The sequence below is a fragment of the Macaca mulatta genome, chromosome 4 (assembly GCF_049350105.2).
Source record: "Macaca mulatta isolate MMU2019108-1 chromosome 4, T2T-MMU8v2.0, whole genome shotgun sequence".
Classification (NCBI taxonomy): domain Eukaryota; kingdom Metazoa; phylum Chordata; class Mammalia; order Primates; family Cercopithecidae; genus Macaca; species Macaca mulatta.
In genome coordinates, this window is record NC_133409.1 from 68,595,722 (window position 1) to 68,613,201 (window position 17,480).

General features: G+C 47.9%; 1 protein-coding gene across 1 annotated transcript; it reads right to left on the bottom strand.

Annotated features, from left to right (window-relative positions):
* Nucleotides 1-9,288: 9,288 nt before the first annotated feature.
* On the bottom strand, nt 9,289-16,089 carry LOC694466 (UL16-binding protein 2). The gene is made up of 5 exons (XM_001082392.5): nt 15,850-16,089; nt 12,988-13,251; nt 11,864-12,145; nt 11,067-11,198; nt 9,289-9,817 (listed from the first exon to the last, which is right to left on the bottom strand). The coding sequence occupies exons 1-4, from the start codon at nt 15,932-15,934 to the stop codon at nt 11,089-11,091; spliced, it is 741 nt and encodes a 246-aa protein (XP_001082392.3). The 5' UTR covers nt 15,935-16,089; the 3' UTR covers nt 9,289-9,817; nt 11,067-11,088.
* Nucleotides 16,090-17,480: the final 1,391 nt, after the last annotated feature.

Below are 17,480 nucleotides of genomic sequence, written 5' to 3' on the forward strand. Positions count from 1 at the left end.
AGAACAATAAAGCATATTGTAGTGGCTAAAACAAACAAACAAACAAAGTAGCCTTTCTTGAGAGATACAGCACCTATGATTTTTAAACTTTACATTTAACATTGTCTTTTGAAAATAGTGTATATTATTTGATATTTTAAAATCCAGCCTGGGAGTTTCAGTGATTTATGTGATGAGTTTAGTAATTCACCTTTATTGTAATTATTACTGTTTAGGATTTAGCTATGCCATCTTTTTTGTTTGTTTATTTTAAGATACGGGGTCTTCCTCTGTTGTCCAGGCTGGAGTGCAGCGGCGTGGTCATAGCTAGCTGCAGCCTCTAACTCCTGGGCTCAGGTCATCTTGCTGCCTCAGCCTCCAAGTAGCCAGGACTACAAGCATGCGCCACCCACTGGGCTAATTTTCTATATTTGTTTGTAGAGATGGGGTCTGCCTATATTGCCCAGGCTGGTCTTGAACTCCTGAGCTCAAGCAATCCTCCCACCTCGGCCTCCCAAAGTGCAGGGATTACAGGCATGAGCCACTGTGCCTGGTCCACGTGTATTTATTGTTTTTTTATTGCTGGTATTTCCCCCTCCATACCTGTGCTCCATTTAGTATACCGAGGTTTTCTTTGGTTGGTTTAAAAGTTATATATTCTAGTTTTCTTCTCAGGGTGGCTGCCCTTAACCTATGACTCATACCAATATGTATCACATTTATTGGTGTTATTGGTTTTGTTTTATTCCTAATTTTAGAACTATCAGCACGTTTTCCTATCCCTTTCTTGTGCCACCTCCAGCCCCCTTTTCCTGATTTTTTCCTAGCGGTAATTTCCAGTTATTCTTAGTTACACTTCCTTGTTTCTGTGATCCTAACTTCACATTTCCCTTGTTGTGAGGTAACAGTAATCTGGAACAGATTCTTTGGTCACTCGTCCTCCTCGGTTCTCTTGTCGAATCTCCTGTGTTTCTCTTGCTCTATTGAGGTACCTGCCTCTAAACTATTTCCAACTTGGATCTTTAGGAGGCAAATATCCTTCAGGTTTTGTATGTTTTGAATAATTCTCATACACTCTGGTGGGCAGGATTCGGAAGCTGCCCCTTCAAGTTTCCTGTACCTTTTTTAGAACGTTATGTTCTAGAAAACACTGATGATAGGACAACTAGCTGCTGTCTTAGCCTGTTTGTTTGAGCCTGGAGCGTACCAGCAGCAGGAAAATCCAGTATTTTAAGCAAAGAAGAAATGATTATGAAAGTGGGAATGGAAATGGGAAAGGAAAGGGGGCCAGGAAGAAGGGGATGGAGAGAATAAGGGGTGAGGGGCCTTGAGAAACCAGCTACTCCTAGTCTAGGTACTGTGAGTCTAGGCACCACTAGTCTAGGTACTGTGAGTCTAGGTACCGCTAGTCTAGGTTCTGCACAGGCATAATTAAAGCTACTAATCAGTTGACCTTAAAATAGATTTTCCTGGGTTCTCTGGGTGGGCCCAGTGTCATTACTTGAGCTCTAAAAAGCAGAGAATTTTCTCATGCTGGAGCCAAGAAAGATGCGTCCAATGTCAGAGAGATTCTAAGCATGGGAAGGATTCCATGCACTGTTGCTGGCTCTGAGCTGTGGGGACCATGAGCAAACTGGAGAGGGGCCTCTAGGAGTTAGGGAAGGGCTGCAGCTGACAGCCAGCAGGGAAGCTGGGACCTCAGTCCCACAGGTCCAAGGACTGGATTCTGCAAGCAACCTGAATGCACTTGGAAGCAGATGCTTCGCAGAACCTCCCAATCAGAGCCCAGTGGGTGGACACCTTGATTTTGACCTTGAGGACTGGGAGCAGAGAAATCAGTCATGCCATCTCAGGCTTGTGACCTAGAGGACTGCGAAATAACAAAGATGTACTGATTTAAGCAGGTAAGTATGTGGCAATTTGTTACCACTGCAACAGAAAAGATACCTTCCTATTTAAATGAAAATTTGACTGGATATAAAAGTCTAGGCTCAAGTTCTTTTCCTTCATATTTTAGAAACAATACTCCGTTGTTATCTTGCAACCAGGGTTGCTGCTGTGTAGTCTGTTGGTCAGGTGTTTCCTTCTTCCTTCCATTGTTTCTCTGGAGTAAGTTGGGAAAGGGAGCCAGAAGCCTGAGCTTCTTTCCTGTCTTCATCCAGTGGATTTGTACCATTCCAGGCTGTTAGTCACAGCCTCAAGGAGGTAGAAAATGGGTTGACTTTAACCTAGCTTTTCACAGATGCACTTGTAGATTGGAAAAGCTTATTGTTTTTCTCTTATTCGACTAGTGCTAGTCTTCTCCTATCTTTTATAAATATTAAGCTTATTGAGATGTAATTTACAGACAATACTCCTTTCTGAACTTATGAGCTTAAAGTCTCTTATATTTAGGAGTATATTGAAACATGTAGCCTTTTGGCCATATTATAAGGCATGTTCCCAGGCTATAAACGTTAAACAGATGAATGATACTACTTCGGTCATGTTTCATCTTACCAACCTGTCAATTCTGTAGAAAATCACGTTTCTAGCATTACTTGCTTCAGGTTTTCAGAAGAGAAAAACGTTTTCACTGAACATTGGCTTTCAGACAAAATAAATGCTAGAACTATGTTAAATTCATTTACTTCCTATCATTTCTATATAGATTTCATAAAATTGGCCCACAGTCTTAAATTTATTATAATTATGATGAATATATTAGTAAAATACTCCATCCCTTTCAGTTTATTAGAAGCACTAATGAATTCTAGGCTTAAACAATAAATAGCACATTGTAAAACAGTAGTACTGTTTAAAAACTGAACTCAGTTGAATTAATCAGACATGACATTTTTATGATTTTAACAGAAGCTTAATGAACAATGTTGAAAAGATTTAAGCACTTTTTAAATAATATATCTAAATGGTGTGAATTATGGTAACACTGCCTTTGAGAAGAAATCATCAATTTTGGATTTAACATACAGGATGGCACCCTAGGAAAACGTTAAAAAGTCAGGAGAATTGTACCTTTAAGAGTGGAATTGACTAATGAAAACATACATTACCAGAGTCACCTCCTGGGATGACTAGATATTTACTTATGATGAGAGCATTTTCCTGCCTAGAAACAGCAAAACTGACTGTTTAGCTCTAACTGGCAGGCCCCACATGCCATAGCAACAACAGAGCAAGAAAACCAGGAAAATGTTTTACTCAATGATTTTTTTTTCATTTTTTAAAAGCTATTGAAACATAGTAAGCATAGTTATTTTTAAATCCCTCCCTGATAATTCTAATTTATTTATTTATTATTAATTTTTTTTTTGAGACAGAATCTCACTCGATGGCCAGGGCTGAAATGCAGTGGCATGATCTTGGCTCACTGCAACCTCCACTTCCTGGGTTCCATTGATTCTCGTGCCTCAGCCTCCTGAGTAACTGGGTCTATAGGTGTGAACCACCATACCCAGTTAATTTTCGTATTTTTAGTAGAGAAGGGGTTTCACCATGTTGGTCAGGATGGTCTCGAACTCCCGACCTCAGGTGGTCCACACGCCTGCGGCTCCCAAAGTGCTGGGATTACAGGGGTGAGCCACCGTGCCCAGCCAGGTAATTCTAAAATCTAAAGCTGCAAAGTCTAACCCAGCAGTACTAGCTACATGAGGCTATTGAGAGCTTGCAATACAACTAGTTTAAATTGAGAAGTACTGTCAGTATATGGTGCACACCAAATTTCAAAGGTTTACTATAAAAATGTGAAATGTCTCATTATTCATTTTTCCATTGATGACATGTTGAAATAATAATTGTGGTTATAAATATTTAGTTAAAACATATTGAGTTAAAAATGTTGTAAAAATATATTTCACCAGTTTCTTTTTATTTTTTCAGTGTGTTCACTAGAATATTTAAAATTCCCTGTGTGGCTCATACTTGTGGCTTGCATTATATTTCTATCAGAGTACTGATCTAGAGGTTCCATGTATTTTCTGTCTCTGTTGCACATTTCAGCTGGTTCTTCTTGTTGCTATCTTACCTCCCTATGTGATTGGTTATCTTTGTCTACATTCTGGATACAATGTTTTAAAAATTGCTGTTGATAGAATATAAAGTGTAGGATGGGCTGGACATAGTGGCAACTGGGGCGAGTCATTCTGCCAGGCTTGGGAACTCTGCTACTCAGGAAACTTTTCTTATCACTGGCCCCAATCCTGTCCCAGATGGGAGGAGCAGTGAGTGCTGTGCCTAGGCTCCCTACATTCCCAGTGCTCCCAGCATCACACCAGCTCCTCCCCAGTTGCTGTGGGGTCCCGACTCTCCATGTTCACCATACTCCCAAAATTGGCTTCCCATCTTCACTGCCCACCAAGCATCATCCCAGGCCCTCCAGGGTCACTGCCTGACCAGGTGGGGGTTGGGTGAAGAGGCAGAGATCAAGACAAGACACCTGGTCCAGTTTGACTTTAGGTTCCTCTCTGAAACCTAACTGCATTCTACATCCTGTTCCTCTGGCAACCTCAGCTGGGAGGATGTGTAGGATCTTGGCCGGTGATGACCAATTCCTGCAACCATGGCTTTTCAGCTACATTGATGTTTCCTAAAACGGACAAACAGACTGGCAATAAGTTATGGAAATACTGTTTTCGTTACTAACAATAGGGATGTGTACATATATCAATGATGGTTTTTAAAACAAGTATAAGCCCGTAGGCACTCTGCTGAATGCAGATTCTATCTCAAAATAACACACTTTTAAGATCTTCCAATACCCGCACATATAGATTCCTTTCCTTTTTATCTCTGCACGACATTACACAGAATGACTGCCTCACAACAAATGTAACCAGTGTCTGTGTATGAAGATCCAGATGGTCTCCAGTCAGTTACTTTTAGAAAAATGAAATGCTGCAGAAACTGCTTGCATGAATCTGAATTTAATTGTGTAGAATAGATTTGCAGACACAGAATTGCTGTGCAAAGTAATGCACCGTTAAAGCGTCTCATGTCACAGGATGGCAATGCTGGCGACACTCTTGTCTGTGATTGTGAAGACCCAGCTTGGGCAGAGGATGGTGAAACATTCATTATAAAAGGAGGGGAAACTGAAGGACAGGGTGACAGGTTTCATCAGGAGTAAAAAATATCCAAGTCTGAATTAAGAATACCTATGCATACGCGTTTGAAATAGCATAAAGACTCCCTGGAAAGATTCAAAGAATCCAATAATGTCTCATTCTGGGCTGTGGCCAACGAGAGTGGACCCAAGCAGGGGCGGGGGGAGCCTTTCACACATGACTTTTCATGGTTTCGATCCTGAAACAGGTGAAAATACGTAGGTGAAGAAGTAAGAAAGAGTGGGGCCGGGAGCCCCAGCGAGGGTCACCGGATGGGCTCGCCTGAACTGTTGTGGGCCCCGAGGGTCCTGGGACGGGGAACACGAGCAGAGGCGTGCGGGGCTGCCTCAGTGAGGAGGCACTGGTTCTAGATATCTACCAAACGGTGTTGTCACAGGGGGGATATTATAGGCTATTGCTGATTTCAACCACAGATGACTTTGGGGGAAAGTTCCGCTCCTGGGAGTTTCAGTTTCCACCCCTCCGCGTCCTCTCTGGCTTCTGCGAGCTCCGCCCAGGGCGTCTGCTTCGCGGGACCTCCGGACCCAGGTCCCGCCCTGTGGAGACCCCGGAGTGGGTGCCCCGCTGCCGGCCGATACCCCCGGGCCTCCGGGTCCACAGTGTCCGGAAAAAACCGGCCTTTCGAAGACCTGGGATGACTCACTGGTCGCGGCAACGGACCCGCGGTTCCCGTGTCAGAAGAATCAAGGAAATGCGGGGCCTGGTGGGAAGAGGAGCACGAGGCTCCTGCTTCATCCTCGCCGGGACTTTGTCACCGGCTCAGTGTGTAGACCTCTCTGTCCCGCTCGAATCCGTGGGGCTCCGACAGTGTGGGCCCTGCGAGGACCCCCATCCTCCTTGCCCTGGGGCTGCTATAGGAGGGCGCCGGGATGCACTAGGTCCTGAGTGTCCAGGGTCCGGAAGGGGCGTCAAGTTGTCGTCTCCTGGATCCCGCCGCTCGCAGTCCAGGGCTCCTGGTTTATAAGCTGGGCTGGGAGTCCGGAGCATGGATGCCGTGGAGCGGAGAAAACCTTGGGATGGTTGGAAATGAAGGATGGGAGGGAGAACCAGAGAAAGGGAGAAGAAGAAAGCAGGTAGGGCCAGAGAACAAAGGGAAACCTCTGCCAGGAAAATGGGAAGAGGATGACATAGGCATAGCCCCACACTCCACCAACTCTCCCTCTCCTGCTCTCTGCCTTGTAAGGAGCGCAGGCCCCACCCCCTCCAGCCTCACTGTGTTTGGGGTCACCCATTCCATCGGGGTGAGGCGTCCTCTTGTGGGTGCGGTTGGCATTTCCCTGAGGGCTGTGGGCACTGAGCGCCTTTTACTGGGCTCACTGCCATTTGCATTCTTCTTCTGATGCCGATGGGCAAGGGGAGGTCCCCAAACGCCGGTGGGACCACGACCCCAGCTCTTGGTGCCAGGCTCTTGGCAGCGGTTGGGGAAGTGAATTTGAAGACCTGTAGGAAAATAGAGAAAGGATGGAGATTTATTGTAAAAGGAAAAGTAAATACTCAAGGGAGTGCAGGGGAACTCAAGAGACAGGCAGGGGCAAGGGGGCTTGGGGCTGCCACCTTTCTGGGTTTCTTCAATCAACGGGTGGAATATTCATGAAAATTTTTGGAAGAAGGACAGGGTTTCTGAGAACTCTGGTGCCTCGAATTTTTACACCAAATATGAGTATTCTCAGAACTGCTAGGGAGCTGACTAGTATGTTAGTCAGCATGTAATGAGGTCCTAGGTGAAACCTAGGTCAAATCCAGGGCCATGTTGGGTCCACTCATTCTTAATCAGCTTGGTCCACGCGCTGTTTTTCAGCATCTTATCAGCCCAGAACCGCTGCAGATATTTCAACAGATTCCTTTTGCTTGTCACCTGAAACTGCTGCCTAGAATTTTCTATTCTTTTGAGACCACCGTGTAGTTTACCTGTCTCACATTGGAGAAATGTCTATTCAAATTCCTTGTATATATTTAAATTGGCTTACTTCACTTTATAATACTGAGTTGCAAGAGTTCTTTATATATTCAGAATAACAGTACCGTACCAGATATATGATTTTCAATTATTTTCTCTCATTCTGGAAGTTTTTTTTTTCTTTACCTTCTAAATGGAGTAGTTTTTGAAGCTCAAAAGTTTTACACTTGCATGAAATGAAATTAAACTACCTTTTATTGTGCTATTTGTGCTACTGGCTACACAGAAGGAGGGGTGGGCAGGAAGCGCCCTGGAGACCCTGTCTCCCTCCACAGCAACTCAACCAGAAAACCCATTCACCATTCATACAGGCATGTTATCACACACACACACACGCACACACACGGAGACATGCAGGGACAGTCTCTCACACACACTCACACCACACAGGCATGTGCGCGCACACACACACACACAAACACACATGCATGCAGAAATACAGACACAGCCATGCACATACACGGGCACACACAAAAACACACAGAAACACATGGGAGAAACTGCGTGTCATCTTGAGAGTTGTCATTGTCAGGCCCATCCTGCCCACGCACCTTTCACCTCAGGGGCTGTCTCCCAGTTCATGAAGGAGTTCTGAAGCCCTCAAGCAAGCAGTCACTGTGTGATCTGAAACACTCAGACAGCTCTTCACTCTGACCTATCTTCCTGGTCCCCCCGGGATGAAGCAGCGTCCTGTTGGTTTTCACTGTAGCAGAAGAGAATTCTCCCTGGGGCAGAACTGCTGGGCCACCAGAGAGTACCCCTCTGCTCTTTGCCCTCAAGGCATCTTGATCTGCAGGGCAGAAGGAACTGCCCCAATCCTCAAAAATGAACTCTTTATGGATTCCTCTTTCACCATGATGCCAACGTCTCTTTTGTCTTCTCTGTAGCCCTTGGCTGTGGATCCCAAGCTGTGTGCCAAGGAGCTCAGGGCACAAACTCGCTGTGTGCGAACCCGCTGGGCTTACTGAAATATTTGAAAGATGAGCAGTGCCATCTGCTGGAAAACACTAGAAAGTACCAGTCCAAGGTATTTTATAGTTTCAACATTAGACTATGCACCATTACAAGTTACAGGTGTGCGCCATCATGCCTGGCTAATTTTTGTATTTTTAGTAGAGACGGAGTTTCACCATGTTGGTCAGGCTGGTCTCAAACTCCTGAGCTCGTGATATGCCCACCGCGGCTTCCCAAAGAGCATTTTTTCATGTTTGCTGACCACTTGCAAGTCTTCTTTTGAAAAGTGTCTGTTCACATTCTGTGCTTATTTTTTAATTGGGATTTTGTTCTTGCTTGTTGAGTTGTTTAAGTTCTGTGTAGATTCTGGATATTAGAGCTTTGTCAGACACACAGATTGCAGATATTTCTCCCATCCTATAGGCTGTTTACTGTGTTGCTAATTTTTTTTTTTTAAACTGTGGAGAAGCTCTTTAATGAGGTCCCATTTATGAATTTTTGTTTTTTGGTTGCAAATGCTTTTGGTGTCTTCATCACGATATGTTTGTCAGGCCGTATGTCCAAAGTGGCATTTCCTAGCTTATCTTCCAGAATTTTTATAGTTTTAGGACTTACATTTAAACCTTTAATTCACGTCGAGTTATTTTACATATATGGTGAAAGGTAGAGGTTCAGTTTCATTCTTCTGCACATGGCTAGCCAGTTATCCCAGCACCATTTGTTGAATTAGGACTCTTTCCCCATTGTTTGTTTTTGTTGATTTTGTTGAAGGTTAGAAGGTGTGAAGGTTTCTTTCTGAGCTCTATTCTGTTTCACTGATTTGAGTGTCTATTTTTGTACCAGTACCATTCTGTTTTGATCATCGTAGCCTTATATTATAGTTTGAAGTCAGGCAATGTGATGCCTCTGGCTTTGTTCTTTTTGCTTATGATTGTTTTGGCTATTTGGGCTCTTTTTAAATTCCAGATAACTTTTAGATTAGATTTTTCTAATTTGTGAAAAGTGACATTGGTATTGATAGAGACAGTGTTGCATCTATAAATTGCTTTTGGAAGTATGGCCATTTTAACTAAGTTGATTCTCCCATCCATGAGCATGAAATATTTTTCCATGTATTTGTGTTGTCTCTGATTTTTTTCAGCCATGTTTTGTAGATTCTCTTTTCCCATACAAAATCTGGTAGAATCACTCATTTATTACTCCATATCATGGAGGAAAAATGAAGTAACATTAATCCTCTACTGAGTAATAGAACAAAATTCCAAACTCTGTAGGTTTTTGGGAAATATAACTTTTTATTTAAATATCAGTACAGAATAATACATTAAAGGAAAGTACACTAAAGGAAAGTATCATTAATATAAAATTTTTTGTTATTAAATAATTAAACAATTCTCTTTCAAAACATGGAAGGAATCCCTGGAGGTCCGAAGTCTAACATGATTGTTTTACTGACAATATCATTTGCAAGAAAGAGATCATCATTGAAAGAAGTACTTGATTTTCCAAACAAAAGCAGAAGAAAGAAAATGTTGACATATCTTGTTTAGTCAGCCAGAACTTTAAGTGCAAAAATTCCATCAGGTAGCACCAAGAGAAAATTGCATAATATGTTAGGAATAACCACTGGTAAAATTGTTGGCAAAAGGAATCAAGGCAGTGAATGAGCTATTGGGTCCATGGTGTCATCATGATCTGCTGGAGGCCTCTGGACATATACAGTAGGTGGTGGGCAAGTTGCCAGCCAGAAGGACGAGTTTGATTGAGAACCTGCTCACAGGGGCTTTTTGGTGTCATCTTTAACCTTCAAAGGGGACACAAATGTTGGTTTAACAGGCAGAGAACCCGGATCACTTTTCCAGGGTAATCTTTCACTGGTCACTCCATGTCTCAGAGCCCCCTGCACTAAGGGACCTATTTTTCCCTTGTGCCCCAACCCTGGCGACTGCAGCTTGGACCAACCTCTTTCCTCCTTTGTCACATCACAGAGTCAGTCCAGGCCCTGCACCTGACCAGGGCATGGAGTGGAGGGGCCCACAGGTCTGAAGCTGGTAGTGATGGGTCCGCGCCCTCACTCAAGGCCCTCTCTATGATCTGATGAGAGGGCCTAAAACATGGCAAGGAGTGGGGCAGACATCCAAAGACAGGGTTCTGTATTCCTGTGCCCTTGGCCTTGTGTGGACCTGCAGGCAAACATCATTCTTTCCCCTTCTTCTTGAGCCTTTCCTCACACTGGGAGCAGCACCCATAGCTCTGAAGGTATCTGTCCCTGTTCCACTTTATCCATTCCTGGTCCAGCCCAGTGGTGCCCGTGGAACCCCAGCAGCACCTCAGACCCTCCTTCCTCTGAGTCCACTCTGCTCCTGACAGGGCCATCAGTGGGGTGTGCAGGAGGGTGATGGCAGGGGAGCTGCCTCAGGGCCCAGATGCAAACCCCATGGGTTCATGTGACTGACTTTTAAAAAATCCTTCTCTTGAGCATCCTCTACTCTTCACCTTCCACCTTAATTCCTGGAACCCAAGCCACTTTCTGTAGGAAGGTAGCCCTGCACTCCCACCTTTTCCATTAGGTGTACCAAGGCTCTCCCAGCCCCCTCCTCCTGGGATTACACCCAGGTCTCTCTCTTAGCCTCAGAGATGGAATCCCCCTTCCCTTGTCACACCTCATGTAAAGCTACCATGATGCACCTAACTCAATTAAGAGAACTGCCCATGTCTGAATTCCTGCTGCCTGCAGGCCACACACCCTTCCTGAATAGGAATCTGCTCTGAATCATGCCCGAACTTGTTAAACCTCAAGCTCAACAGACTCTGAGCCTTGGTATGGGCCCCTCCATTTCACTCAGGACTCTGAAGGTGAGAATCCATCAGTACTCAGCAATGAGCTGCCCAGGTCATTGCCAACAGGTGACACAAGGTCTCATTCACCTGTCTCATGCCAGGATGAGAAGGTCCCAGACACAGGGAGGTGTGGGACTCTGGGAATTCTCTTTTCCCGTCCTCCCTCCTCACCCACCTGCTCCTTGCTCCACTTGCAATTCTGCCCACAGTACCTGTCACTCTAAACGACTCTCCTCAGATGCCAGCTAGGATGAAGCAGGGGAGGATGATGAGGAGGCAGCAAAGGATGAGGGTGGTGGCCGTGGCCCTGAGTTGGGTTGTGCCTGAGGACATGGTGAGTGGTGCTGAAATGGAAACACAAAAGTGGCAACCCTTGTCCAGGCCCCAAATCTGAGGAGACACCTCCTCAGTTCCTGCCACCCTAGGTCATCCCGGAAGGCAAAAGTTTTGTCCCCTCCCCGCTGGTGTGGGGCAGCCGGTGTGACAGGTCCTGGGTTAGGAAGGGAGAGGGGGTGTCCCTTGTCCTCAGGGAGCTCACACAGCTGCTGAGGGAAGCAAGGTGACAGCACAGCCCACCCTCCTGCTGTGGTGGAAAAGGAGGTGATGCTCCAGAGTTGGGGAGGGGAGGGTCTCTGGGCTGGTGTTGGAGGTGGTTTTGATGGATTTCCAGCAGACGAGGGAAAGGAAAGGAAAAGTGATTATAAGAAGAGGAAACACTAAGGAGAAAGGTCTGAAAACACAGTGACACCTGCAATTTCAAGGCTGGTGAGAAATCCGCAGTGCGCGGAGCAGTAGCAAATGTAATGAGGAATAGGAGTCAGGAGTGAGAAGGGAGAGGAGGATGGGAGAGCACAGGCACGCCAGCACCCCCAAGAGGAGCGCCCCATGAGGGGGTCATTTGAACATAAACATGTACACTGGGATGACTGAAACTGAACTCAAGAACTAGTTTCTTCAGATCACCGTTTCTGATCTCATTCCAGATCCCTGTTTCTTTTACAGCTGTTACCTCCTGCACTTGGCTCCAGGGTGCTGTCCATGTCCATCAAGAAGTCCCCAAGCCATCTTGTGCAGTCTCCCATTGAGATGTAATGGAAGGACATGGTCACATCCTTGTCATTCTCCCACTTTTCTTTCATCTTTCTGGCTCCAGGATGAACCGTTGTCCACATTCTGTTCTCTGAGTCAAAGAGGAGGAAGACCTGTCCATCAAAACCGAACTGCCAAGATCCACTGCTGTGTCCTTCAGTTTTCTGCTCACAAGACATCCGGGCCTGCAGGGTGAGGGGTTCTGCCCCCATCAGAGAGAGATCAGCTCTGGTCTTGACAAATTTTATACCCACATCCTGTTCCCCTTACAATTTCCTGGCCTTACTCTCTCTGCCACATCTTGGCCTTGCCTCTAGACCTCTTGAGGGGTGAGATGACCCTCCTTTTTTTTTTTTTTTTTTTTTTTGAGACGGAGTCTCATTCTGTCACCCAGGCTGGATGGAGTGCAGTGGCACAATCTTGGCTCACTGCAAGCTCCGCCTCCCGGGTTCACACCATTCTCCTGCCTCAGCCTCCCAAGTAGCTGGGACTACAGGCGCCCACCACCACGCCCGGCTAATTTTTTGTATTTTTAGTACAGATGGGTTTTCACTGTGTTAACCAGGATGGTCTTGATCTCCTGACCTTGTGATCCGCCTGCCTTGGCCTCCCAAAATGCTGAGATTACAGGCTTGAGCCACCGCGCCCGGCCTTTTTTTTTTTTTTTTTTTTTTTCGAGATAAAGTCTCACTCTGTTGCCCAGGTTGGAGTGCAGTGGCACCACCTCAGCTTTCTGCAGTCTCTGCCTCCTGGGTTCAAGGGATCCTCCTGCCTCAGTCTCCCAAGTAGCTGGGATTACAGGTGTGCATCACCACACCCAGCAAATTTTTGCATTTTTAGTAGAGACAGTGTTTCACCATGTTGGTCAGGCTGGTCTCGAATTCCTGACCTTGTGATCGGCCCACCTCGGCCTCCCGAAGTGCTGGGATTGTAGTCATGAGCCACCGCGCCCAGCCCCCATTTGTATTTTTACGTGAAAACTATAAATGCCTCTAACGTACCACTGTATCTGCTCCCTCCTGTCCTGGGCCATCTGAAACTTACCCCTGGGTGTGTAATTCTCCAGCTGAATGTCAAGCAGTTGCTCTGTGAGCATGTCCACCACCTCTCTCAGTACTGGGTTCTGTGCTTTCCAGGCCTTTGTGACATTTAGTTTCTTCCCCAGGGGACTGACGGATGTGACTGTCTTGTTGCCACAGTCATAGTGAAGAAAAGTCTTTTTATCCACCTGGCCTTGAACCGCACACCACTGTGGTCCAGGTCTGAACTTAGGGATGATGGTGATGTCATAGCAAAGAGAGTGAAGGTCTGTGGAGAAAGGCAGGTGAGGGGTGGGTGGGGAGAGAAAGACCCCTAGTTAGCCCTCCTTCACACTGTGACAATAAGAGGACGCCTCTGGCAGGCTGGGCTGGCCTAGGAAGGATTTCCCCCTCCAGAACTGTGGTGTCCACAAGATTAAGGCGAGTGCTTGCCCCTCGCATGAGGACAAGGAAGAGGAGGAGGAGGAGGAGGAGGAGGAGGAGGAGGAGGAGGTCTCTGCCTGCTGAGAAACCACTTGTCCCCAAACATGTCCCACTGCCCCTCTGCCCACATTAGTCAAGACATGACCTTGCTAAAGGGGTGCCAGGACTGCTAGAGGAGGAAGGGCCTGGTTGGCAGAGGATCTTCAGCAGCAGCCCATGTGGACTGTGGGAGGTGGGAGAGGGTGTGGGGGCTGCCCCTGAGTGTGCTGGTGCATGGTAGGATGGACTGAGGATGGAACCAGTTGGATAAAGAAGAATTAATTATCATGGTCACAAGATTTAACATGTTGGCAAAGCCCCTGGTGATGGCATGCATGTGCTATGAGGATGCCTCCCTGAAACCCTGGACAAAGGGATGGTCCACGCAGCAAGAAATAGAAAATCTGAATATCTAAGGCAGGTAGTAGAGGGAGGGATCACGGGCTCAGAGAAGTGCCCATGCCAGAGGGGCCTAAGTGTGAAAATCCAGAACAATTTCCATCCACTGTGCTCATGGGAAACCTGGAGGACTCCTGCTTACCCAGCATATAAAGAAGGCCCCATGAGAAGGCATGGAATGAAGCTTAGGGATGCCTATTGCTGAAGACCAGGTTTGGCGGTAGGAGATGCTGTTCCAGAAATGGGCTCCCAGTAGTAATGGGATGAAAAATTCTGAAATTACAGATTCCAGCTGGAGGCTGTCAACTGTCAGGAGCAAGGAGGGTGCAATGATGGAAATGATTAGAGAAGTCACAATGCCAACTGGGAACCTCAGTCATACAAAGTTATGCCCGTGGCTCATAGAACAAAGGGGTCCAAGGTCCAAAAGAAATGGAAACCCAACCTGGATACTGCTGGATTTAAATAATTACAAGAAACAGATAAAACAAATGATGGATGACCAGGAGGCTGAAAGTAGCCAGTCCATCAAGAACAAGGTGGCTTTGCCCAATTTGCAGAATGAAGCCACTTCTCAGACCCTGAACCCATGACTAGAAGAAGACACCAGTTTCTAGTGAGGAAGAACTCTTTAACCCGGCAGCAAGTACGATGAGTCCTTGTGACCTTCTCCAAAGATATTTATGGCAACCAAGAAACTGCACAAGCAGTTGGCCACGATCCCCAGGACACAACATGGCTGCACCCCCTCAACCTCAGATCACACCATCAGGGAAGGTCCCTGATGGTCCCCATGGACCATAGATGCCACTCAGCAGCAAAGGAGGGGAGAGTAAGCCCCTAACTATGGGACCCCCACTCCCATCACATCCACACCACCCAGAAGCCACAGGTAAGGTAGGACCGCTCTCCAACTGGCCCCCGAGACATCACTTGGAGATGACACCATAGGGGATGGGGCACTATTCACTGGGACACTGTAATCCCCTCATCTGGGATCAGCAACCTAGGACAGGGTCCAAATCTGGTCCCCCTCATTTGCAGGTTGCTGTTGCCTGCTGTTGCTCTATAAAGGGACAGGACTGGACACAGAGACGGAGAACCCAAGGCCTGCAAAGATCACAGGGCATCCTTCCTCCCTTTCTAAAAAGGCTTTGCTGACCTGTGTCTACACAGTGACTGTTCTCTATGACGCTGGCTCCCCAGTAGGAAGAACAGGCGAGTCCAGGCCCCAAGGGCAGAAGTGGGCGCCTCTACTCACCAGAGTTCCCAGGGTCTCCTGGAGGGAATGGTGCTTCCCATCCCGCCTGCACAGGTTCTGAGGGGAGGGGGTGTGTTTGCTGGGGTGTGTCCTCAGGCAAGAGGCAGAAGGTGCCGCATGGTGTAGGAAGTGGTGAGGGCCCCTTCATGAATGGGAGACCTCTAAGGTGACCAGCTGGGCTGAAGTGGGGAGTAAGAGGATGTGACCTGGGTGGTGGCAGTGGATGGTGAGGGGAGGGGTGGGGGTGTCTGCTGAGCTCCTGGGTGTAGGTGAATGTCTGCAGGAAAGTGCAGGGAAACATTCAAGGGCAGGGAGCCCTGGGGGTGCTGGAGGGTTCCTGTGGTGGAGAGCGGGTGAGAGCAGAGCAGGCCTGTGTCCCTGCGGAACGCTGCTTCACCCCTGTCCTGTCCCCAGCTCCGGTTCCCGGGGCTCTGATTTTTCCTTCCCTAAGGCGGCGGGGCTGCCAGGCTGCACCAGGGATCCCAGTTCCACCTCGCTCTCTGCAGCCCTCTGGCCCCTCCACCCTCCTGTCAGCCTCCTTTCCTCCCCGCTCCATTTCGCCTCTCCCCTGGCAAGAAGCAGCCTCGGGGAGTGGACCGGGCAGGAAGGAGCTGCCGATCGGAACTGAACGGGCGCTCAGTTCGGGGAGATCTCCCGCGTGCTTCCAGAAGCCTCCCCTTCTCTGAAACCTGCTGCCCCCCAGGTTTGGCCCCCGCCCCGCTTAAGCTCCATCCACTAACTCACCGTCTCCCCCAGTCTGGGACCAGCGCGGCAGCAGGAGCAGAAGCGGGAGGCACAGAAGGATCTTGGTAGCGGCGGCAGCCGTCATTGGGGAACCAGAGCGCTGGGGACAAGAGACTTGATGGAAGGGGAGCCTGGAAGATGAATCACCTCAAGGTTGAAAAGTAGGCTTATATATGGGGGCGCTCCATCCACGTTTCCCGCCGTTACATCCACGTTTCCCGCCGTTAGAAATACGGTTGTCTGCCCTGCAGGTGTCCCTCCCCTTTCCGGGTGTCCCTCCCCTTTGCCCCAGCCCCCTTCGGGTTGGTGTCTGAGTGTCGGCCCGGCCCCTGCCAGGACACGGTTCCTTCCACGACAGATTCATTTAATCATCACAGCATTTTTTATTGAAGGTGAAGAAACTTGCAGAGGAATATTCAGCGGGGGCGGCGTCTCCCTGTCCCCGCCTGGGCCCGCGACACTCTCCCTCCCCCTGCTTGCTCCGCGGGGTCCTTGGCTCACCATGCTCTGGGGGCAGCCACAGGCCTGATGGCGTCCCTTCCACTACTTCCCCAGTTCCCAGTGGACGTGATTACAGTCCGGGCTAGGTTTTCTTATTTGTTTATTTATTTAGAGACGGAGTTTCGCTCTTGTTGCCCAGGCTGGAGTGCAGTGGCCTGATCTCGAATCACCGCAACCGCTGCCTCCCCGATTCAAGGGATTCTCTGGCCTGAGCTTCCGCAGTAGATGGGATTACAGGCGCCCTCCACCACGCCTGGCGAATTTTTGGTAGAGATGGGGTTTCACTGTGTTGGCCAGGCTGGTCTCAAACTCCTGACCTCAGGTGATCCACTGAGCCTCCCAAAGTGCTGGGATTACAGGCGTGAGCCACCGCGCCTGGCCCGGGCTAGGTTTTATTACAGGAACAGCAGGCAGGGTTTCAGAGGTTTAAAACAACACATTGTACACTAAACAATTGGTCAAGATGGTAAATTTTATCTTCTATGTTTTTACCAAAATTAAACAGCTTTAAAAATTATCTTAAATATTTATGTCTTGCTCCTGCTCTGCCCAATGCAGACTGGTCAAAAGAGTCTGCTTATTAAAATTGAGGACAACATTGAGGACCTTGTCCCTAAAATCTCAACCTGTGACACACTTGCTGATTTAGAAAGCTCCTCAGAGAGATGGGCCCTGAGCTCCCAGTTCAGCAGCTTCCCTTGCCCAGGTCCAGGGATGGCGCAGCGGGCTCAGCAGAGCAGGTTCTAGAGAAAGTTCCTGGTGGTTCCCCACTGTCAGCGCATTCTGCTGGCCTGTTCCCCCTGGGCAAAGGGCCAGCCACCTTTAAAGCTGGGCACAAATACCCCCTCCCACTTGTGTCCCCCATCTCCCCACAATACAGAACACCCTCCTGCTCCCTGAGACCTGGATCCACAGCGAGCGCATCTGCATCTCCCTGTGTGACAATTGCTCACACAATTTATGTGTGTGAGCATGTGTGTGACAGAGTCATGCTCTGTCACCAGTCTGGAGTGCAGTGGCACGATCATAATTCACTGAATCCTCAACCTCCTGGGCTCAAAGCTTCCTCCACACTCAGTATTGGAGAGTGTGGGGCGAGGTAGTCTGAGCCACTTGCTGAGCCGGCCTCT

Excerpts from the sequence above, each read along its gene's own strand:
- LOC694466 (XM_001082392.5), bottom strand. The coding sequence starts at position 15,934 with ATGACGGCTGCCGCCGCTACCAAGATCCTTCTGTGCCTCCCGCTTCTG. Across the intron at positions 13,252-15,849 it reads GTCCCAGACTGGGGGAGACG|ACCTTCACTCTCTTTGCTAT; the intron begins GTGAGTTAGTGG and ends CTTTCTCCACAG. Across the intron at positions 11,199-11,863 it reads CCTGGAGCCAAGTGCAGGAG|CACCACTCACCATGTCCTCA; the intron begins GTAACAGCTGTA and ends TTTCCATTTCAG.